The following is a 24285-nucleotide window of genomic DNA, read 5'->3' on the forward strand; positions in this document are numbered from 1 at the left end:
CTTGCACAGCTATTTATTTTTGTAGGTTTTTTTTTCTTTTTTTGTAGAGACAGAGTTTCACTTTATTGCCCTCAGTAGAGTGCCGTGGCGTCACACAGCTCACAGCAACCTCCAACTCCTGGGCTTAGGCGATTCTCCTGCCTCAGCCTCCCGAGTAGCTGGGACTACAGGCGCCCGCCACAACGCCCGGCTATTTTTTTGTTGCAGTTTGGCCGGGGCTGGGTTTGAACCCGCCACCCTCGGCATATGGGGCCGTCACCCTGCTCACTGAGCCACAGGCGCTTTAAAAATTGTTTTTCTGTATTGCTGCCTTGTGTTTGTGCTCAATCCCTCAAATTCCATCTCTTCCTGGTTCCCTCTGTGGGGGCTTTTGTAGTATGCTTCTCTGGGTTTCTTATGTAGTGACATAAGCACCCCAGCACCATTTTCGAAGATGGTCATTTATTTGATTTGAGCACTATGCATTTTTGTGATGTTAAATTACGTAATGTGGCATATTTTTATATTGATTTTGAAAATATTTCTGAGATGAGAAATATCTTAACTGTTTTATTAGAGGTCATGTACTCTGCCAGGGGAGAGATTGATTTTTCCAATAGCACATAAGCCCTCTGGATGCAACTCTTTTAATAAGTCTAAACTTTAAAATATTTATTTGGTAACAGAGATTCAAAGTTTAACCCACTTGCAATGTGTAGAGGAAGAATCTGATTCCAAAATAAATTGTATTTTTCTCTCAGTATTCATGGGGGATTGGGTCCAGGACCCCTGGTGGATACCAAAATCTGTGGATGCCAAAGTTGCTTATATAAAGTGGCATAGTTATTTGTATATATGTTAGGCACATCCTTTTGTATAATTTACATCTCTGGATTGCTTATAATACCTAATGCAACATAAATGCTATGCAAATAGTTGTTTTACTATGTATTTTTGTGTCATTTTTGAATTTTGTATTATTTATTTTTTCTGAAATATTTTTGATCTGTGTTTGGTTGGATTCATGGATAAGAAACTATCTCATACAGACGGGCAACTGTATTTGCCACCTACCAGAAAGTAGCATGCTGGACCCCCCTCCCGACCATGGGAACTAGTTCTGCCTAACTGCAGGCATGTTTGATGACGTTCTTTTAAAATCCTTCAGCCCTTCCCTGTTCTACCCATCCTTCTTTCATTTCTTTCATTTCCAGATCAGGTTATGTCGGCAAGATTGACAGTTAATTGTGAAACTAGACTTTTCTGAGAGTTGATACAAGTATAATGGTTAAGACTATGGACATTGGAGTCAAGACTACCTGGGCTTGAATCTCAGTTCCATCACAAATTATGTATGTGCCTTTGGGTACGTTGCTATCTGTGCCTCAGTTTCCTCACTTATAAAATAGGGCTAATAATGGCTACTTTACAAGATTGTTGAGTTAGTAATGATAAAACTTCTACATCAGAGACTGGACTAATAAGCGTTCAGTAAGCTGTTAACAACTGCCATTGTCATCACCATCATTGTCACTACCCCTGTTCCACTTTGCCACCAGATAAATAGTTCATATTGATCTCCTCTTGAAAGTTTTCAGGTGGGCCAGGTGTGGTGGTTCACTCCTGTAATCCCAGCACTCTGGGAGACTGAGGTGGGTGGATTGCTTGAGCTCAGGGGTTTGAGACCAGCTTGAGCTAGAGTGAGACCCCATCTCTAAAACAATAGACAGGTGAGGGCGGCGTCTGTGGCTCAGTCAGTAAGGCGCCAGCCCCATATACCCAGGGTGACGGGTTCAAACCCGGCCCCGGCCAAACTGCAACCAAAAAATAGCCGGGCGTTGTGGCGGGCGCCTGTAGTCCCAGCTACTCGGGAGGCTGAGGCAAGAGAATCGCTTAAGCCCAGGAGTTGGAGGTTGCTGTGAGCTGTGTGAGGCCACGGCACTCTACCGAGGGCCATAAAGTGAGACTCTGTCTCTACAAAAAAAAAAAAAAAATAGACAGGTGTTGTGGCGGGTACCTGTGGTCCCAGGTACTCAGGCGGCTGAGGCAAGAGACTCGCTTGATCCCAAGCATTTTACATTGCTGTGATGCCACAGACTCTACCAAGGGTGATAAAGTGAAACTCTGTCTAAAAAGAAAATTAAATAAAGTTTTCAGGTGGGTCTCCTTTACTTCCAAATGTAATTGATCTTTGCGTGTGGTCTTGAACCCAATCTGTCCCAATAAAAAACTGGCAGAACTCACAGCCAGGCGGGGTTAAGAGGAATTATATCATTCTTGTCTAGATTCTCTCCCAGAATGGTCAGCATTGCAGTTTGATCTTCTTTAATGTTACGTGTCTGTTCATACTTAACTGATAGGCCGATTGCTGCGTCCTTTGTCATGTGTGTGAAATCCAGACTTATCTGTGTTTTCCTAAGTGTGGTTATATCTGTATTGGTTGACTACTTTACAGATCCAGGCAAACTGAGGAGTTAAGGATGTGATTTATGAATTCTGTAATACAGCTGCTTTTCCCTCAACAGGCCAACTCGCCCCCTCCCCCCCATCAGCTTTGGGGATGTATTATAGTGTTCCCTCTGTCTGGTTGAATGTCACTTTAAAAAATGAGACGTTATTAAAAAACCAAAACAAGTAAAACCTTCCAAAGAATAGTGTTCTGTAACAGCAGACTTTCTGTTTTCTTGTATGTATATAAATATTTTGCACTAGCCACTGAGATTGTTATTCTCTGTACTTGTCCTTCAGTTTCCTGCACAGCGACTGATAACTGTTAAAGTATTTAGGGTCTTGGTGGCTCTGTTTATAAAGCCTTGGTGTTTAAGTTTTCATTCCTTTTTTTTTTTTCTTTTTAATTAACTCGACCAATCATGGTTGAAATGTTTCTGATCCACAATTTTGTTGTCTTATGATATTGATTTTCAATATAGTATCAAGGCTATGGCTGAAGAGTACATGAATATGATCGGCGGTCCATTCGCCCCACCCCTCCCGGCCTGTGCACGCCCTCCCTCTCACCAGGGCTTTCTTGCTCTCATTCCCTTTCCTGTTTGAACCAACCTGGCTGTTTTGAAATATTTACAAATTGCTAGCTCCTCATTTAATTTTCTTCCTTTTATGGCAGATCACGATTTTAATATCAAGAAATTTTAATTGAAAGATGAGCTTTTTACCTCTTTTAGTCGATATAGAAAAGATTTAAACATTTCTTTAAATCAGAATTAACTGGATAAATTTCTTCTTAGCACTTAAACGCTAAACGTACAGATAAGGCCATTAACAATTTCAGAAATAAGGCTTTAATGTTGGTGAAACCTGTTTTACTTTCTTCAAAACCTTCATGGTATTATAAGGTTTGCATCTTTTTCTACTTTCTCAGGTATTAAGGACATGAATGTGAGTGTTTGGGCTTGGTTTCTTCTCCTCTCCCCCCTGCACCGTCTTTTATATCTTTTCAATAATGAATGTAATAAAGGCTATACATTTCTTTTGAGCACATGTTTTTCTGTGCCCCTAGATTCTTTCTATAGGAAGTGCTTTTTACATTGTTTTCTTTTAATTGATTGATTTTGTTTTCATTTTTCTATTTTTTTTAGAGTATGATCAACCCATACAATCTATACAAACATTTAAAAGGGACATTTTAAAGTTTATTTTATGACACCTTCTGATTAATTTATGCAATGTTGTATGAACACATATAAACATGTTAAGCTTTATTCAAGAGATAGAAGGTTCTGTATATAATTATTAAATCAGTTTGTGGGTTTCAGTCCGTTTTATTATTCCTATACACATTTTGGTGTATTAGAACTATACATTTATGACAGAGACGTATTGGTTTTACATTTAAATTAAATAGCTTCCAAATTTTTCTCAAGTATTGAATACATTTTGCTTTATACAATTTAGCTTTTACCTTTTTTATGTTGTTTGGTTCTCTTAACCTGGAATTCCACATTGTCTGATGTTGATACAGTGCTTATGTTTTCTCTTGGGGACACTTAGCTGATTATTTTTTGGCCTTTCCTTTTACTTTAAACTTTTATCAGTCATTTGCTTTTAAGTGTTTCTTGCACATAATATACAGTAGAACCTCCATAGCTGACCACCTCCTTAAGTTGACCTAATTTCCATAGACTGGACACGCACCACATGTACCTATCAGTACAGTGGACCGGGTTCCTTATGGTGACCACCTCTATGTGTTGAGCGGTTTGTTACAGTCCCTTCTATGGTCAACTTACAGAGGATCTACTGTTTAATACTATATCTGGTATAACATACAGGGTAGCCACAAAGTTCATGTATAATTTAAATACTTACAACTTTATGGCCACCCTGTATATCTGACCTTTGTTTGGCCCCGTCTGACAGTTTGTCTTTCTGTGGGGGAATTCATTTCTTTCATTTTTATTCTGAGTGATAATTGATGTTGTTACTTTCTTTCTACCTTGTTCATTATTAATATTTGTGAATTTTTTTCATTTTTCTTAATTATGCTAATATTTGAAGTTGATGTTTATTCCCTCTCTTCTCTTTGTTTATGTGGGAGTTCTCTGCACTTTTCCGTTATATTACTGGCTGCCTTCTCTTTCAAATGCCCATAATCCAATTTTTCTTCCAGTGTAACATGAGAAAAGACATCATCATTTTTCTTCACCTTGACACTGTAATCCTCCTGTTCCATTCCTAAATTTCTGTGGATATAATCTGTTTTTCCTGTCTGTGTCAGGAATTTCGTGGATCACTATGTCACATATTCATGTTGTTTTTCATTTAGATTTAACTCTGTACAAAGTACAAGGTACATTGTGCCCTTGTTCCTCCCCACTCACCATCTTCTCACACATAAAAGGTCTTTTTTCTGATTGGGTTATGGTTTGGCTGGAATCCCTTCTGAAGTCCTTTCCTTTGATGTGGTGGTGGCCAGTATCCTCTTTGAGTCCTTAGATTTTGGCACATGTTTCTTTCACTCTGTGTGGAAGATGTTTGTGTTGTGCTACTTTATTTCCTGCCATCTTGATATTCTTCCTTCTAAATTCCCCCTTTTTTTTGAGACAGATTCTCATTTTGCCGCCCGGAGTACAGTGCTATGGTGTCACAGCTCACAGCAACCTCAAACTCTTGGGCTCAAGCAATTCTCTTGCCTCAGCCTCCCAAGTAGGGGGGACTACAGGCACCTGCCCCAGCGCCTGTCTATTTTTAGAGACCAAGTCTTGCTCTGGCTCAGGCTGGTCTCGAACCTGTGAGCTCAGGCAATAGTTATTGCCACTTCTATCTCGTTTATTTCTAAATCCTGTAGCCTCTTCTAAAACTCTTTTTATGGCAGATGTTAGGTTGCTTTGATCTGTCAAATCTCTTCTCATTTCCCTTTATGATTTTCATTTCTTTGTGTTTTTATTTTATCCTTTGAAATTTATTTCAGTTGATCTTTCTCACTGTTACTTTCTTTGTATTTTTATTTTATTCTTTGAAATTTATTTCAGTTGATCTTTCACACCGCTAGTTAGGTTATATCTTCTCCCTTATGTACTAAATTACTTATGTTGAAATTTTTAATTTTTAGATTTTGATATAATTAAAATTTTTTTTTTTCCTAGTATTACTTTTTGCACTCCACTTGATTCTTCTTAAGTAACCATACTGCTTTTGACCTCAAGATTTAATCTTTCCCTTCTGGACGATCTGTAGGTCTGCCCTCTCCTGTTCTCTTCCGCCTTTAGGTATATTATGTATATTTATAGTGGAGTTCAGGTAGAGTTATTAGGGGACCATAGGCTGTTATAATCTTGTAAGTGATGAAAGGGCATCTGTTTCACTGCCACTGTCCTGTAAGCAGTAGGCATGTTCTGTTTCTGTTTGTATAGTTGGAGGACTCTGCATTTTTACATTCCCCAGCCCTAGGAGCAGAGTGAATTCTTTCCTCCCATTAAATGCCTCCTGGGTGCCTTTAGGGCAGAGGAAGCAGGCCACAGTTTCAGTGCTGTTATCTGTTTGTAAAACTCCTTCAGGAAGTCAAGTGAGGTGGAGCATACCTGTAGTCAGTCCCAGCCACTTGTGAGGCTGAGGCAGGAGGATGGCTTGAGTTCAGGAGTTTTAGGCTGCAGTGGGCTGAGAAATTAATGTGCCTGAGATAGCCACTGCATTCCAGGCTGGGCAACATAGCGAGACATAAATAAAAACCAAAACTCTCTTTGATCTACTTGGAGCTCAGAGCAGAGCAAGTCTTGCACTGGGTTTCTCTCAAGATGTCTATAAGCCGGTGGCCACATTCTTCAGCTCCAGGCCACTGCCTCTTGGCCCTGGAGATGACTGGTTCAAGAGAGATAAATGGGGTCGATATTTGGGGTTGACATCAGAAGGTAAATAAAATGCAAGGCTTTCTCATCCACCCCTAAGCCCAAATCCTGAATTTTTATACTTTATATATGTATGTAGCCTCATATGGTATTTCATCCCTTTGTGATTTTCATCATGTTAAGTTTAATGACATTATAGACAAGACTTCTATTTTGGAAGCCTATCTTTGACTATCCTGGTTTTCTCTACCTCTTCATATGTATAACCTCTTGGACCTCACAATTCTGACAGTTTCTAGGAAGTGTGCTTGTCAAATGCAGTTTGGACAAATAAACTCTTCTAGGAATGTTTATTGGTTTTTGATAAGCAAAACTCTACTGGGAGAGTTTATTTGTCCACATGTAAATTTTATGGAACAAATGTGATTGATCTAAAAATCTTGTACAGTGCAGAAACCAGTTAAAGTAGAACAGACTCCAAAAGTAAGAGGGATAGCTAGAGGGAAGAAATGGGAGCCAAGAATCAGATTTGAGTTATTTAGTAGTTCTGGGAAGTAGATGTGGAGATAACATGGAAATTGAAAGCCACTTATAATCAGAAAACCTATTTCTGGCCAGTAGTTATGACCTCTTCTTTTCTGAAGTTGTCCTAGAGTTGCTGACAAGTAGTATTTGGAGAGCTCAGGCCTTGAAGACACCTGTTTTATTTGACAAAATTAAAACAAGGACGCATTAAGTAGAATCTGAATGGAAAGAAAATACTATACCTTATATTCACAAATTGTAAAGTTAGTGCAAATATATGTATATTTACATTTAAATAGTCGCTGGCCTTAAATATTTGAGATTTGAATTATGCACGCATGCTCTTTGTGGTTGTATTGCTTGATATTCAGTTTATCCTAATCAGCCTCTGGCAAAGAGAATTTGAATTATATAACATGTGTAAACTTCACACTGAATGGTAATTGGTCTGTGCTGCTCAGTGGCACTTAATGCTGAGGTTAATGGCTGTGTAAAAATTCTAAAAACCCATTGACTAGATCCCCTTTACCTGGTACATGGGATAGGTAGACTAACAATCAGTGAAAGCTTTTATTCTGTGTCATAAACACTTAAAGCCTGATTGTGTATGTGGAGACTAGTGACATATATTTGAACTTTGCCATTTATCAAAAGCCCAGGGCAAAAAAAAATGCTGCTCTATTTCATAGAAACCATTTATCCTCTTTTTGTTTTCTAAATTTTATTTTTCTAGGATTTTTTTTTTTTTTGAGACAGAGCCTCAAGCTATTGCCCTGTGTAAAGTGCAATGGCATCACAGCTCACAGCAAGCTCTAACTCCTGGGCTCAAGCGATTCTCCTGCCTCCGCCCCCCAAGTAGCTGGGACTACAAATGCCCGCCACAATGCCCGGCTTTTTTTTTTTTTTTTTTTTTATTGTGGTTGCAGCCATCATTGTTGTTGGACTGGCTGGGCTGGATTCAAGCCCGCCAGCTCAGATGTATGTGGCTGGCGCCTTAGCCACTTGAGCCACAGGCGCCAAGCCATTTTTCTAGGATGTTATTATTTCTTCTTAACTTTGGGTTTTCTCTAACTTGAAGAAAGATGTTTGAGGTGGTAATTATCCAAAAGAGAAGGGGAACAAGAATGGTCAGGTCACTTGCTTGTACTAAGATTCATTAAAAGGTGTGAAAAAGTAATAGTAGGCTTTCAATTCATTAAAGGGGGTGAAAAGGTAATGGAGACGTTAAATACCTAGACCAACATAGGGAATAAAAAATTATCTTTTTAGAGTTTTGTACCTAATATTATACATATGATTAAGAGAAGGACTTAAACTTTCTGTGACATGAGAAGCTATGTCAGATGCTACTGTATACCATGTATTAAGAATTCCAATTTGTACTACAGAAGTATTTTAATAAATCATGACAGAACCCATGGAAGAAAAGAACCCCAAAGAAGGAAAACAAAAAGTTTTCCTTTTATCCCCCCCAGGTGCTAGAATTTTACTGTTTTTTTAATGCTTAACATTAGAAATTTGTCAGTAGGTTAAAGATTGTATTTTAAAAGTTATATTCATAAAAATGTATTGAATGTTAAACAATGTTTTGGTGTTCAAGAGCCATAATTAGACTACTGGTTGCAAATTGCCAAAATTCGGTGAGTCAATAAACCAATTAAAAAAAAACCCTCAGAGATATTAGATTTCAAAACGTTCTTCCTTAGTTTAGCTTGTCCATTATACTTTATTTTAATTATTCATAGTATTGCTTTAACATGCCAGGAAACGTCTTATAATAGAATTTATAGAATAATGAAGTTTCAGTAATGTGCATCCTGTCTTTAGCATTCTGCTCTTAAATCTCAGATTTTGATTTATAAGGAATTATCCAGTGTGATGCATAAAAGCATGTCTTTGCTTGGTAACCTTATTCTTTTTAGAATTTTGAAACCAATTGCTTGAGAAAATAAATAGTATAATTTGGTCTATGTTATTTTGTTGTTGAGCAAATAAAACAAAAATTTTAAGAAATAAAATATATGTCCCCACTTATACAGAATAGTAATTTTTCATTTTGGGTATTATTTTCGATGCTTATTCATATACATATATGCATTTTATTTTTTTGCATAGACCCAATAAGCAGATTATTCATTTTAGTGAAAAATATTGCCCTTGCCTACTACCTAGCCCTTGCTAGATATTTAAGGAGTATAGGATTGGTTTACATATCACTGCACTTACGTGGGTGAGTTAGAGATGAAAAATAATAAGCAAGCCTAAAGGTATAAATTCTAGTTGAAAATTTGGACATTTATTTGTCTTTGGTTCCATTAGGAGTTGGAAGTAAGCAAGAAAGAGCTCTTCTTTTAATATTGGTGTGGATTTTTGCATGTCCAAGTTCTACTTCTGTTTCTTATTCTTACTATTAATGTTACAGGGTCACAAATATGGTAAGTATGCACTTAGATTTTGTTCCTATACGTAGGTTATATATTCTGATGTGTTTATATGAGTAAAAATTTAATAACATTTAAAATTAAATAGGCAGAAATTACATACATATGCCTTAATTGAGGAAATTTTGGACAGCATGTAAGTAATTGCTTTTTATCTCAAACTGAAATTTATTTTAATTCTTGTTTTTGGGGGGCAGGATCTTGTGATTCTTCATATTGCAGAGCTGTTTAAAATTTAATATGACTTGGCCTCACACGTGTGAAACGGGGCTCCATTTTGCTGCCTCTTCCTCAATCTTGTGGTGCAGCTGAGTGTTGTTCCCCATATACAATCTGTGCTTTACTCCCTGTGGTTTTAGCTTATTCTGGTCCTTAACCTCTAAGTACCTTTGAAGTCTTCTCTTTCTAGTAGTTACCTGCTTATCCTCCAAAACCTAATTCAGGTGTTACTTTATACATTTTTATGAATTATGAGTATTCTCTCTATGCCCAAATAGAATTAAACAGTCCTCCTCTTCTGTTTGTCTTTACACTTTGTAGGCGACTCTTAACAACGACTGTGTATCAAAGATACGCCATACTGGGCGGTGCTGTGGCTCAAGGAGTAGGGCGCCAGCCCCATATGCCGAGGGTGGTGGGTTCAAACCCGACCAAAAAAAAAAAAAAAAAAAAAGATACACCATACTTATTTTAAGGGGGGGGGGCATGTGTCATCCATCTTTGTATCTTCTACAACAAGAATTTAGTTAGCATCTGTTGCATTTAAATGTTTTAAAACTCCACGTTTTGAATGATTAACATTTTGCCTTGTTAGATTCTTTGCTAGTAACCATCTCTCACTATATTTCTTATGTAAGCTGTCCCTACTTGCAAAACTGTGGTTGCTGGTTTATGTTAAAATATTTTTTGGTATTTTAGAGATTAAAATATTTTGGGCATTTTGGAGATAACCTGAGCAACTGAAGAAGGATCATTCTGTGTAGATGTAACTGCAGGAAGTTGGCTTTTGGCTGTGTATTGCTGTTTAACGCTGAGCATGCCTGTCTTCTCCCCTTTCTGCAGGACCCTAACAGGAGCATTCATACCAGCAGCAGCAGTAGCAGCAGCAGTAGCAGCAGCAGCAGCAGCAGTAGCAGCAGCAGCAGCAGCAGCAGCAGCAGCAGTAGCAGCAGCAGCAGCAGCAGCAGTAGTAGCAGCAGCAGCAGCAGCAGCAGTACCAGTTTTTCAAAGCCTCACAAATTAATGAAGGAGCACAAGGAAAAACCTTCTAAAGACTCCAGAGAACATAAAAGTGCCTTCAAAGAACCTTCCAGGGATCACAACAAATCTTCCAAAGAATCCTCTAAGAAACCCAAAGAAAACAAACCACTGAAAGAAGAGAAAATCGTTCCTAAGATGGCCTTCAAGGAGCCCAAACCCATGTCAAAAGAGCCAAAACCAGACAGTAACTTACTTACCATCACCAGTGGACAGCAAGATAAGAAGGCTCCTAGTAAGAGGCCACCCATTTCAGATTCCGAAGAACTCTCAGCCAAAAAAAGAAAAAAGAGTAGCTCAGAGGCTTTATTTAAAAGTTTTTCTAGCGCGCCACCACTGATACTCACTTGTTCTGCTGACAAAAAACAGATTAAAGATAAATCTCATGTCAAGATGGGAAAGGTCAAAATTGAAAGTGAGACGTCAGAGAAGAAGAAATCAACTTTGCCACCATTTGATGACCTTGTGGATCCCAACGATTCAGATGCAGAGGAGAATATGTCCTCTAAATCTGATGTGAGTAGTCTTCCTTTCCCTTACTAATTTTCAAATTTTATTTCAGAGAGCCTCGTGATAAAGAGGGGAGAAAATGGTTCCCAAACCACAACTTGATAGTATGGAAGTAGGTGTGGCTTAGAAAGTGAAATCTTTAAGGAATCTGTAGATTTTTAGGCTATTATTTAAGCTGTTAAAGGAAAGATATATTCCAGTGCATAGTAATAAGTCATTTGAACAGCAGCAGAAAATTCAGGTGCTCATTAAAACTTAGTTATTGTGCTCATGTAAAATTACAAATGTTATGTTTTAGGAGGATGAGAAGAATACAATAAAATTTGAATTCAAGGCAAAATAAATTTAAAAGAGAAACTTAGAAAATATCAAAGCTATAATGTTGGTGTTCTGATTATTGGAGTGAAGTAATTTGTTTACATAGAAGGCTGATGATAGCATTTTTTTAAATTTATTTTTATTATTAAATCATAGCTGTGTACATTAGTGCAATCAAGGGGTACAATGTGCTGGTTTCATATACAATCTGAAATATTCTCATAAAACTGTTCAACGTAGCCTTCATGGCATTTTCATAGTTACCATATGTAGGCATTTGTATTCTGCATTTAGTAAGTTTCGCCTGTACCCATTCTAAGAATCACCGTAGGTGTGGCCCCACCCATTACCCTCCCTCCACCATGACCTCCCCCCCCTTCCCCTTCCTTGGCCCTTTCCCCATAGTCTTGTGCTATAGTTGGGTTATAGCCTTCATGTGAAAGCTATAATTTAGCTTCATAGTAGAGCTGAGTACATTGGATACTTTTTCTTCCATTCCTGAGACGAAGAATATGTTCCAGCTCCATCCATCTAAACATGAAAGAGGTAAAGTCTCCAACTTTCTTTAAGGCTGCATAATATTCCATGGTATACATGTACCATAATTTGCTAGTCCATTCGTGGGTCGATGGGCACTTGGGTTTTTTCCATGACTTAGCAATTATGAATTGGGCTGCAATGAACATTCTGGTACAGATGTCTTTGTTATATTGTGATTTTTGGTCTTCTGGGTATAAACCTAGTAAAGGAATTATAGGATCGAATGGCAGGTCTATTTTTAGGTCTCTAAGTATTCTCTAAACATCCTTCGAGTGCCTTTTCTCCACATCCACACCAACATCTCTGATTTTGGAATTTTGTTATGTGGGCTACTCTTGCTGGGATTAGGTGATATTTCAAAGTAGTTTTGATTTGCATTTCTCTGATGATTAGGGATGATGAGCTTTTTTTCATGTGTTTGTAGATTGTGTGTCTGTCTTCCTTGGAGAAGTTTCTCTTCAAGTCCCTGGCCCACCCTGAGATGGGGTCATGTGTTCTTTTCTTGCTAATACATTTGAGTTCTCTGTGGATTCTGGTTATTAGACCTTTATCGGAGGTATAACCTGCAAATATTTTCTCCCATTCTAAGGGTTGTCTACTTGCTTTACTTACTATGTCCTTGGCTGTGCAGAAGCTTTTTAGTTTGATCAGGTCCCAGTAGTGTATTTTTGATACTGCTTTAATTGCCTGGCGAGTCCTCCTCATAAAATATTCACCCAGGCCAATTCCTTCAAGAGTTTCCCCTTCACTTTCTTCAAGTATTTTTATAATTTCATGTCTTAAGTTTAAATCTTTAATCCAGTGAGAGTCTATCTTAGTTAATAGTGAAAGATGTGGGTCCAGTTTCAATCTTCTATAGGTTGCCAGCCAGTTCACCCAGCACCATTTGTTAAATAGGGAATCTTTTCCCCACTGAATGTTTTTACTTGGCTTGTCAAAGATCAAATAAAGGTAGGTAGCTGGATTCATCTCTTGATTCTCTATTCTGTTCCAGACATCTACTTCTCTGTTTTTGTGCCAGTACCATGCTGTTTTGATCACTATCGATTTATAGTACAGTCTCAGGTCTGGTACTGTGATTCTTCCTGCTTTGTTTTTATGTCTGAATAATGTTTTGGCTATTAGAGGTTTTTTCTCATTCCATATAAAACGAAGTATTATTTTTTCAAGATCTTTAAAATATGACAATGGAGCTTTAATAGGAGTTGCATTAAAATTATATATTGCTTTGGGTAGAATGGACGTTTTAACAACGTTGATTCTTCCCAGCCTTGAGCATGGTATGTTTTTCCATCTGTTAACATCTTCAGCTATTTCTTTTCTTAGAGTTTCATAGTTCTCTTTGTAGAGATCTTTCACATCCTTTGTTAGGTATACTCCAAATATTTCATCTTCTTTGGCACTACTGTGAAAGGAATAGAGTCCTTGACTGTTTTTTCAGCTTGGTACTTGTTGGTATACATAAAGGCTACAGATTTATGGGTGTTGATTTTGTAGCCTGAGACATTGCTGTATTCCTGGATCACTTCTAAAAGTTTTGTAGTAGAATCCCTCGTGTTTTCCAGATATACTATCATAGCATCTGCGAAGAGTGAAAGTTTGATCTCTTCCGCCTTTTCTTCCCTAATTGCAATGGCTAAAACTTCCATTACAATGTTAAAGAGCAATGGAGACAATGGGCAACCTTGCCTGGTTCCTGATCTAAGTGGAAATGATTCCAGCTTAACTCCATTCAATACGATATTGGCTGTGGGTTTGCTGTAGGTGGCCTCTATTAGTTTAAGAAATGTCCCTTCTATACCAATTTTCTTAAGTGTTCTGCTCATAAAGGGATGCTGGATATTATGAAAAGCTTTTTCTGCATCAATTGAAAGAATCATATGGTCCTTATTTTTTAGTTTGTTTATGTGCTGAATTACATTTGTAGATTTACATATATTGAACCAACCTTGAGACCCTGGGATAAATCCCACTTGGTCATGGTGTATAATTTTTTTGATGTGTTGTTGGATTCTGTTTGTTAAGATCTTATTGAGTATTTTAGCATCAATATTCATTAGTGATATTGGTCTATAATTTTCTTTTCTTGTTGGGTCTTTCCCTGGTTTGGGGATCAAGGTGATGTTTGCTTTGTAGAATGTGCTGGGTAATATTCCTTCTTTTTCTATATTTTGGAAGAGGTTTAGTAATATAGGTACTAGTTCTTCTTTAAAGGTTTGGTAGAATTCTGACGTAAAGCCATCTGTTCCTGGGCTTTTCTTTTTAGGGAGATTTTGTATAGTTGATGCTATTTCAGAACTTGATATAGGCCTGTTCAACATTTCCACTTCGTTCTGGCTAAGTCTTGGTAGGTGGCGTACTTCCAGGTATTGGTTGATTTCTTTCAGATTTTCATATTTCTGAGAGTAGAGTTTCTTGTGGTATTCGTTAAGGATTTTTTGAATTTTTGAGGGGTCTGTTGTTATTTCATCGTTACCATTTCTGATTGATGAAATTAGAGATTTTGCTCTTTTTTTCCTGGTTAGGTTGGCCAAAGGTTTATCTATTTTATTGACCTTTTCAAAAAACCAACTTTGGGGTTTATTGATCTGTTGTATAATTCTTTTGTTTTCCATTTCATTTAGTTCTGCTCTGATTTTGGTTATTTCTTTTGTTTTCCATTTCATTTAGTTCTGCTATGATTTTGGTTATTTCTTTTCTTCTGCTGGGTTTGGGGTTGCAGTGTTCTTCCTTCTCCAGTTGCTTGAGCTGTCCCATTAAGTTATTAACTTCCTCTCTTTCCGTTTTCTTGAGGAAGGCTTGCAGTGATATACATTTCCCTCTTAGGACTGCCTATGCAGTATCCCAGAGGTTCTGGTAATTCGTGTCTTGATTGTTGTTTTGTTCCAAAAATTTGGTGATTTCCTTCTTAATCTCGTGTATAACCCATCTATCCTTCAGCATAAGGTTGTTTAGCTTCCATGTTTTTGTATGGGTATGCAGATTCCTGTTGTTACTGAGTTCAACTTTTATTCCATGATGGTCTGAGAAGATGCAAGGAATAATTTCTATTTTTTTAAATTTGCCGAGGTTAGATTTTGGCCTAGGATGTGGTCGATTTTGGAGTATGTTCCGTGGGCTGATGAGAAGAATGTGTATTCAGTTTTTTGGGGATGAAATGTTCTGTAGATGTCTGTTACGTCCAGATGTTGAATGGTTAAGTTTAAATCTAAGATTTCTTTGCTTAGCTTCTTTTTGGAGGATCTATCCAGCACTGCTAAAGGGGTGTTAAAATCTCCAACTATTATGGAAGTGGAGGAAATCAAGTTGCTCGTGTGTGTTAGAGTTTCTCTTATAAATTGAGGTGTGTTCTGGTTGGGTGCATAAATATTGATAATTGAAATCTCATCCTATTGCGTATTACCTTTAACAAGTATGAAGTGTCCATCCTTGTTCTTCCTTATTTTGGTTGGTTTAAAGCCTATTGCCTCTGCGAATAGGATTGCAATGCCTGTTTTTTCCTGCTTTCCATTTGCATGGAGTATAGATGACCATCCCTTCACCTTGTGTCTATATTTGTCTTTTTATGTAAGATGAGATTCTTGGATGCAGCAGGTATCTGGCTTGAGTTTTTGTAGCCAGTCAGTCTACTTGTGCCTTTTTAGAGGACAATTTAAACTATTCACATCAATTGAGAATATTGATAAGCCTTTTGAGAGTCTGGTGGACATTTTTAATCCTCTTGGGACTGTGGAAGTTGGAATTTGATCAAAATTTTCTCAGTGGGTTTAGTTTTGTAGTGGAGGATTATGCTGGTCTTTATGGAGGATAGGTCTGAGAATATCCTGGATAGCTGGTTTAGTTGTGGCAAATTTCTTCAACACATGAATGTTGTTAAAGTATTTAATTTCTCCAACATAATTGATACTCAGTTTAGCTGGGTACAGGATCCTGGGTTGAAAGTTATTTTGTTTTAGGAGATTAAATTCGATGACCATCCTCTTCTAGCTTGAAAGTTTTCAGCAGAGAGATCTGCAGTTATTATAATATTCTTCCCCTTGTAGGTGATGGCTTTCTTTCGTCTGGCTGCTTTCAGAATTTTCTCCTTCATATTAACTTTAGTGAAATTGATTATATGTCTGGGGGATGTCTTATTTGGGTTGAGTCCTGCTGGAGTTCTGAAACTGTCAGCTATCTGAAATTCAGAATCTCTTGGCATGTCTGGAAAGTTCTCTTTCATAATCTCATGGAGAAGAGACTCTGTGCCTTGTGAAGCTACTTCATCGCTTTCAGGGATCCCTATAAGACGAATATTGATTTTCTTCTAATTATCCCAGAGCTCTCTGAGAGAGTGATCTGTTTTTGCCCTCCATTTCTTTTCCTCTTTGAGAGTTTGGGAGTATTGAAAAACTTTGTCTTTGACACCAGAAATCCTTTCTTTTGCTTGCTCCATTCTGTTACTGAGGGATTCTACAGTGTTTCTCAGATCTTTGAGGGCTGCAACTTCTTGTGTCAATGTGTCAAAATCTTTGGTCATTTGGTCTTTGAATTCATTGAATTCTTGGGACATCTTCTGGGTTACTGCTTGGAATTCTAATTCGTCTTATTTGCTATCCAGATTCTGAATTCGATTTCTGACATCTCAGCTATTTGTTTTTGCATGGGATCTTGGGCTGTGTCTGCCCCATTGTTCCTTGGGGGAATTTATCTACTCTGATTATTCATATTATCCTTTGATTTCTTCTCATGATTGTTTTTCACGTTGCCTCTGGCCATCCTCAGAGTTTCGGTGGTGTCTCTCCAAGATTGGTGGGGGGGATCACTCTATTGTTGCTGCATCTTTGTAGGGAGAAACTCTATGTAGCTCTTCGGGGGTGCCCCAGCCAGGGTGTTCTGGTTGTGGGAGCAGCTCAGGAGTGTGACACACCGGGTTCCAGCAACAGGGTGGGGGGTGGAACACATGGTTCAGTGAGTGTCTGGTGCCCAGTGACTCTGGCACAGAGGGTCCAAGGCTCCAGCAGTCTCTGGCCAGAAGAAGGGCTCTGTGCAGAGGCAGGGAGGGCTCCAGAGGGCTCCAGGCTACCAGAGTCCCTGGCCAGACAAGCAGGCTGATGTTGAGGCAGGGAGGGTATAGGAGGGGAGGATACGGGGTTGAGTGGTTCCCTGCGTTCCTGGTCAGGGCGTGGGGAGGCCCGGCAAGCGGGTAACGGTCCAGTCGCAGCTCTTCTGGAGGTGGGAGGGTGCTGATCGTGTCTGGCATAGCTCTTCCGGAAGTGGGAGTGTGCTGATAGCGGTCTGGTGCAGCTCTTTTGGAGGTGGGAGGGTGCGGATTGCGTGTCGTGGTGCAGCTCTTCCAGAGGTGGGAGGGTGCTGATTGTGGGTCCCAGCCGCAGCTCTTCCGGAGGTGCGAGGGTGCTGATCACCGGTCCCGGCGCAGCTCTTCCAGAGGTCCTGGAGGGTTGGGATCATTTATTTGTTAAGTGAAAAGGTAGGTAGGTATATAGGTAGATAGGTAATTAAGGGTTTACAGTCTGAGATGTTGTATTTTGAATCGCAGCACACCAGTGATCTTTGGTAAATGATTACTTCCTGTCTCTTAGTTTTCTCTTTAAAATGGACATCAAAATAGCATCTACTTTGTAGGATTATTGTGAAAATTAAATATGTCAATCTGGGTAAAGCAGTTAAACAAACACTAATCAAAAAAAGCTAGCTATTGTTATGAGTTGGCTTCTATGAAGCTTTACAACCTGTAGCTTTAAAAGAGAGTATTTATTTATTTATTTTGATATTCACAAATACTGCAGAACTCCAGTGTCCTTTTCAAGCCTGTGGGCTTATTTCCTTTTAAGGTGGGGGAGTACTTAGAGTCTGTCACTTTGCTCTGAATTTCGTCTTAAGGAGGTATATGGCCTGTGATATATGATGACTATAAAAATACAGGAGAAAGAGTCTAAGTTTTAAACCAAAATTTAAGCCAAAGTTTCTCAGGATTTTTCAGCTCTTTTATTGAATGAGATAAAGGACCAGAACATACCTAGCGCTACATTGGGTAGGCACTTGTTAGGGATTTATTTGCTATTATTGTTAAAACAGCCTAAGAAATAATTTATTTGAAGGTTAATGGTAATATAACTGAAAGAGCAAATTTTTTGTTTGAGACAGAGTCTCATTATGTTGCCTTCGGTAGAATGCCGTGGCATCACAGTTCATAGCAATCTCAAACTCTTGGGTGTAAGCGATTCTCTTGCTTCAGCCTCCCAAGTAGCTACTACAGGTGCCCGTCACAACACCCGGTTATTTTTTGGTTGTAGTTGTCATTGTTATTTAGCAGGCCCAGGCAAGGTTTGAACCTGCCAGTCCTGGTGTATGTGGCCAGTGCCCTACCCACTGATCTACGGGCGATGAGCTTGAAAGAGCAATTTTTAAATACACTTTGTGATTCTTGAAAACTTTCTCATCAAGAAATATAATATTGTCATATGACAGTCCATCAGTGATTATCCCCTACAGAAGAATTTGAGGGCAAAGTGGGTGTAAGGAGGCAAAGGACTGTCTTATACTGAGTTAGCATTTAGCAAATAGAGAAAGCATAATACAGGAATGTTTTTATTAAGAATATTTTACATTCAAGAACCTAAATTCCCATTAGAGTAAAGCAGTTTTTGGTGAAGCAGTTCATCTCTTTGCGGGCATATAATCTGTTGTACTTACTACTTAGTGAACATCTGTTCTTATTGGTGATTGACACTAGCAGCTGGAAAGGTGAGGGTCTGAGTATACGAGTGTCAACTAAAAGTTTACAATTTGTTTTTTATTAACCTGTTTAAACTTTAATTGATAATAAAAAAAGAACCCAAATATTTTTTCACTGCTTCTATAAATTCCCATTTTGTTCTTCATATGCTGACTCTGTTTCTAAAGAGATCATCATGTTTTGTGATATTGGTATTCCTACCAGAGAAGGAGGAAAAAACCAAAGTAAATTGAAATAACCATTTATAATTAGGCTTGGTTATGGTCGTAATTTTCTTATCATTGCCTTTTCCTTTTTGCCCCGCTTTATAGATGGAATCATAATTTAAAAGTGAAGAAGTCAAGGGTTTTAATTATCTTCCCTTGACAATGGGCAGATTTCATTTGGTAAATAAAATGTTACCTACTGCAACCTGCAATGTGAGAAATGAGATTGTACTTACATTCTTTACTAGTTTGGGCTTACTGAAAAAAGTGTTTTCTTGGATAAAATTTGGGGGAGAAAACAAAATCTCATCAGATGCAGCATTTTTCCTAAGAGTGGATGGTAGTTCAAATACAGACAGGGTCAATACTTTAAATCATCTTACCAGAAGTTTCTTTGGAAAAGAAAAAAAGGAAGGAGAAGGAGAAAGAAACTTCCCTTCTTCTTTTGTTGTGCCTCATTTCCTCCCACCCCACCCTGTTCATTGCCCTGCTTAAACTGTCTGGAGCTGGCAGTAAACGTCCTCTGTTGAAGCACTGGCCTTAGCTTTTTATGCAGTGGGAGGTTGTTGCAGTCAGAGAAGAAGGTCTTTATTGTGTTTTCAAAGTGGCTTTTTAATGACTTGTAATTCCAGCACATGTAAGAGCTGTAAAGTCTGTAAGTATGGTGAGCGAGAAGCTGGAGAGGCCATTCATTAAAGGGCAGCCGTGGCTTATGGGTTGTGGGGGGCTCTCACTTGAGGCTCCTATTTTCTGTGTTTTATAACTAGAGGTAAAAATACCTGAAGGATTGCAGTTCTTCTCTGATGGATCCAGCTCAGTGTGGAATGTTAATTGAAACAATTGGAAGAAAGTTAACTTTGTTGGATGCCTGGAGATACTTCACCTGTGTCTGTTTGCTTATGCTTTTTTTGTTTGCTTGCTAGTTTGGGTGTGATCAGATTGAGGAGGATGTAGTCTAGCCAACTGGCCATTCATTGATTTTTCCATATTACTGGCTTATTCCAAAAAGGATTTGAAACAGTTGAAAAGGAGGTTTTAAAGAAGCTTAAGGGCCTTTTGCGTACAGATTTTGGTACTTCCTCAGCCAATATAGTTTCTCAGTTTTTAAATTAAGTAATTCCTTAGAAGCCCTTGAATAGCAGAGGGTTGTGAACACGTGGGGTGGGGGCCCTCCATGATCGCAGAAATAGTTGTCATCAGCAGTTACCAAAACTGAGCATTTTTTTTTCAGCCACATGCATTATTGAGCAGTATCTTCCCTCCTGATAAATTTGTGAACCTATTCAGTGCATTATTTTTTCTTGCCCTAGGACCCATGCTTTTTATGGAATTGCCCCATCTGTCATGGGACTCAGTATCGCCTTTGCCTGGCTAACTTTATCATACCACAGGATGCCTTACAGTGATAGCTAAACTTTTTCTTGAGTGCTTACTATGTGATAGTCACCTTTCTAAATACTTGACATGTTTTAATTCGTTTAACCCTTAGAACAACTCTACAAAATGGTATTGTTATTATCGTCCCCATTTTGTAGATGAGAAAACTGAGGCTTGAAGATTAAGAAAATTGCCTGAGGTTGCCATGTTTAAAAATGGTGGAGCCAGGATTTGGACCCACTTAGTAGACAGTGTACCTAAGAGAAGATTAAGGGTAAAACAAATATAATTTTTTTTTGGATTCATATTAAAATTTGCAAAGGTATGCTTCATGAAGTTATCATTGCTGCTGTGAAAGCCTTGAATATCTTATTCTTGTCCCATTGGTGAATCTTATTTCTTTGGCCTTTACCAAAATCCTTTCAGGAGGTGACAGGTTGTTCTCAAAGGTGGAATTGGCATACAGAGCTAAAACTGAGGAAGGAGCTGTGAAACATCCAGAAACCTCTAACTTCTTATATGTACACCATAAAACAGGACTCTTGTGTTTCTGGACTGTGTATTATGATAATATATCATCAGGACTATTTCCCTGCTCCCAGGATTTTCCCCACTTACTTTTGCATGGAATTTATGTTTTATAGAGCTGAGCTGCAATAACAAGCATTCCCAGAAGGTGCCACCAAATTACAAATGGTGTCCTCCAGTTTGGAGACTCCCTTTTGAAACTTCTAGTTATGTTTTGTAAATTCATTTTACAGTCTCTCTAAGACATTTAAGATGTAGGCTGTGCTTGCTTTGAACTAGGCAACAAGACAATGCATGCAGTGGGTAGGTAGAGAATGATTTTCCTTTGGTATCTATGTAATCACTTAACCCAGTTTGAAAAATTGTTCTCAGTGGGTAATAATTTATGACTGCAAACTTTGAAGGTAGTGTCACGGTCCACAAAGAAAAATCACCCCTAAGGGGCTTCTTTAGGTCAGTAAAGGTGACTGCTCAATGCGATGTTTCCAGATAAAGTCAAAGATCCTTCTATTAGGAGAAAATGGAAAAGCGTTTACTAAAGTGTTTGAAGATGACACTTATGCCTTTGAATTCTGAAAACATAGAGGATGAGGGTGCGGGGGTGCAGAAGTAGGAAGAAATATTCAATATCTGTGGCACAGAAAAGGAAGTTCACTTTCTTGGTCATGGAAAGAAAATGTGTGCCTGAGGCCCTCAGATACGAGTTGAGTGAGAAAGAGAGAGAACAAAATAAATTCCTAGATTGCTCCTGGTTTGGGATCTCTGTGCTTAGAATCACAATATTATTTTTTTAAAGATTAAATTGCTGACCTTTGCTTTATAATATTGCACTTCTATTTTTTTAGGTATGAAAAACCATCATGTCCCTTGAGATATTGGAAATATTTTCTTCTAAATGTTTTTGTTTATAATATTCTTTGATTATAAATATGTATCTAGGAGGTACTCCCTATATACAAGCTCCATATTAGGTGGCACAAACAGTATAAGGGAAGAAGGCAAGAACTGGTGGAGATGAGGGTGTGAGTTCAGAAGGAGAAGGCATTCTTGGTAGGAGGAAACAACTTGAAAAAAAAATTGGTGGCATTCCGGGTCCTCCGGCAGTCGCAGTTGAGGGAAGACCGGGCCCAGCCCGACCTCCTCCCAGGGGCTGAGCACGATGGTGAGTGTCGGCGGCTCAAAGAAAACCACACGGAGCCGGGAGGCTGTCGAAGCAGGATCTCACCTTTATTGTAACACGCTGCAATATTTATACATTTCGGCTGGGGGGCAAAGGGCGGAAGCAGGAAGGAGGGGGTACGTAAAATGAGGTGACAGGCTTCAAGCCAATAAAATCTAACCTGGTCACCTGTATCCAGGCAGAGGCTGTTTCAGGTCGGGTCTTGGCTGAGTCACTCCTATGCGGAAGTGCACGGACAGCACCAACTCGACTCAGGCTTAGGAAGTTTCTCTAGGCCTCAAGTAGGCCTTGCCCACGCGAGAAGGCCCAACAGTGGCAAATGTAGAGTCTGTGTTGTCTTCACTGAAAATGAAGAGAAATCTCAGAAATCCCGGTGGTTAATTTATCAAACTGGTTTATTGGGAATGGAAAAAGTCTTATTGACCTCTAATTCATTCTAGGAATGTACGGGACATTTTTACTCTCATCCTTTTATTAATCCAGACACTGGGTAAGATAGCTTTTCTTTTCACCTTCATTGATGTGGAAGTGGCAGAGCAGAATTTAAATCTAGTTTTGACTAGTGCCAATAACGTATGCTCTTCATACTGTACCACTGATTAAACCTTGTTAAGAGTGAAAATCACATCAAATTAAAACCACCAATCTTTTTGGGGGAAACAAGCATCAAATTAAACGTTAACTTTCCTATCTTCTGCCTTCCTCTGACCCTTTGGTGGTGGTGACATAGTCCAGGGCACAAAGGAAAGAATAAGATTTAGTGGCAGTATTTGGATACTTGGCTATGCATGATAGATGCAGAGCTGGCGTGATTTCTGAAATGCTCCATGATTCCCTATTACTATTTTGTGAGAAGCAGAATTGCAGGAAGTATTGAAAAACTGTATTACTGTAGAATCCATCCAAGGAAACTCTCCAGCAAGACACGGTTTTTTTAGGATGCTTCATATACCTCATCCTAGAGGCAAGGACATAGCCTATGTTACCCCACCTATTTTATTGGTATTGCATTATCTGAATGTTCTGCTCACGAAGGACCTGAAGAAGAAAAGTAGGGCTTCCTTGTCCTGAAACATAGCCATTCCTGGCTGATGAATTATCTTTGTGGGCTCAGGAAGGGTGGTCCAGAAAGTATGGTCTAAATACATCCATGTGGAATCAAAAGACAAGACAGGTTCAGCTCACTAAGTGGTGAACTTTTATAAAGTGTGGATTTAATGATAATACCCATGAGATTATAGATGAAAACTGTCTTTTAGGTAGTAGTTCAAGCAAAAATATAAATTATGTCATAGACAAAGACAGTCTTTTGTTTAGTGATTTTATGAATTGTATTCTATGAAGGCCTAATGTTTGTAGATGTTCTTGTATAGATTTAGAGGCAAGCTGTGGTCTAGTAACTTAGTAATTTATAACCCATGCCCATAGTGTATTTTTTAATTCTTGCATACATTTCTAAAGTCATTTCCTATTGGGCCTAACCAATGATTGTATTTGGAATAAAAGCAGAATCTTTCCCAAAGTCTACCTTAGTTTAAAATGTTAAGTATCTGACAAATTACACTTTAGGTGACTTGATGTATTTTCACTAGAGTAAAGTGGTCACTGTATTTTCAAGTTTCCTCCTCTTACACATTATTTTACAGCATTGTTTTAATTAAAGGTGAACATCAGATTTGGCTGCTGACTTTGTGATGGGTATTTGTTGATTTAGAGACAGTGTCTCTTGCTCTGTTACCTGGGCCTAGAGAGCAGTGGCATTATCATAGTTCACTGTACCCTCCAACTTCTGGGCTCACGTGATATCTCACCTCATTCTCCTGAGTAGCTGGGGCAACAGGTGTACAGCACCATGCTTAGCTAATTTTTAAATATTTTATAGAGATGAAGTCTTGCTGTGTGCTCAGGCTGGTCTGAAAGTCCAGGTCTCAAGTGATCTTACTGCCTTGGCCTCCCAAAGTTCTGGGAGCCACTGAACCAGGCCTGTGATAGGTTATTTTATAGTGCCAGATTATCCAATGACTTTAGAGCAGAATCAGGCAGGGTTGACATGCTTACTGTTGCTTACCAAACCTGTCTCATTGTCCAACAACATTCAGAGATTTGCAACAAGTCCCATGCCCTCTTTTAAAGATAAGTCATATATAATCCTCCCTGTTTTGTGTGATAAAACCAGTGAGTCTTTTAGTTTATCCTTAAAAAAACATGGTTTAGAGGAGGGAGGGATGTACCACGTGCTGTTCACTTCTGTCCTCACTGGGCCTGTGGACATATTAATAGTTCCCTGGTCTCTCTTCTCTCTTTAGAAAACTTTTCAAGGCTAAATACTCTGAAGGTTTAAGACCACATTTAGAAACCATATATAATTCTTCTGTACAACATTTGC

General features: G+C 38.6%; 1 protein-coding gene across 2 annotated transcripts in view; it reads left to right on the plus strand.

Annotated features, from left to right (window-relative positions):
• Window positions 1-24285, plus strand: part of MLLT3 (MLLT3 super elongation complex subunit) — a 279354-nt gene that overhangs the window by 197489 nt on the left and 57580 nt on the right. For both annotated transcript variants that reach the window (XM_053571693.1, XM_053571703.1), the window contains exon 5: window positions 10310-11020. In XM_053571693.1, coding sequence (XP_053427668.1) covers window positions 10310-11020 — 711 coding nt within the window. The remainder of the gene's footprint in view (window positions 1-10309; window positions 11021-24285) is intronic.

This window comes from Nycticebus coucang, chromosome 2, assembly GCF_027406575.1.
Source record: "Nycticebus coucang isolate mNycCou1 chromosome 2, mNycCou1.pri, whole genome shotgun sequence".
NCBI classification, from domain to species: Eukaryota; Metazoa; Chordata; class Mammalia; order Primates; family Lorisidae; genus Nycticebus; species Nycticebus coucang.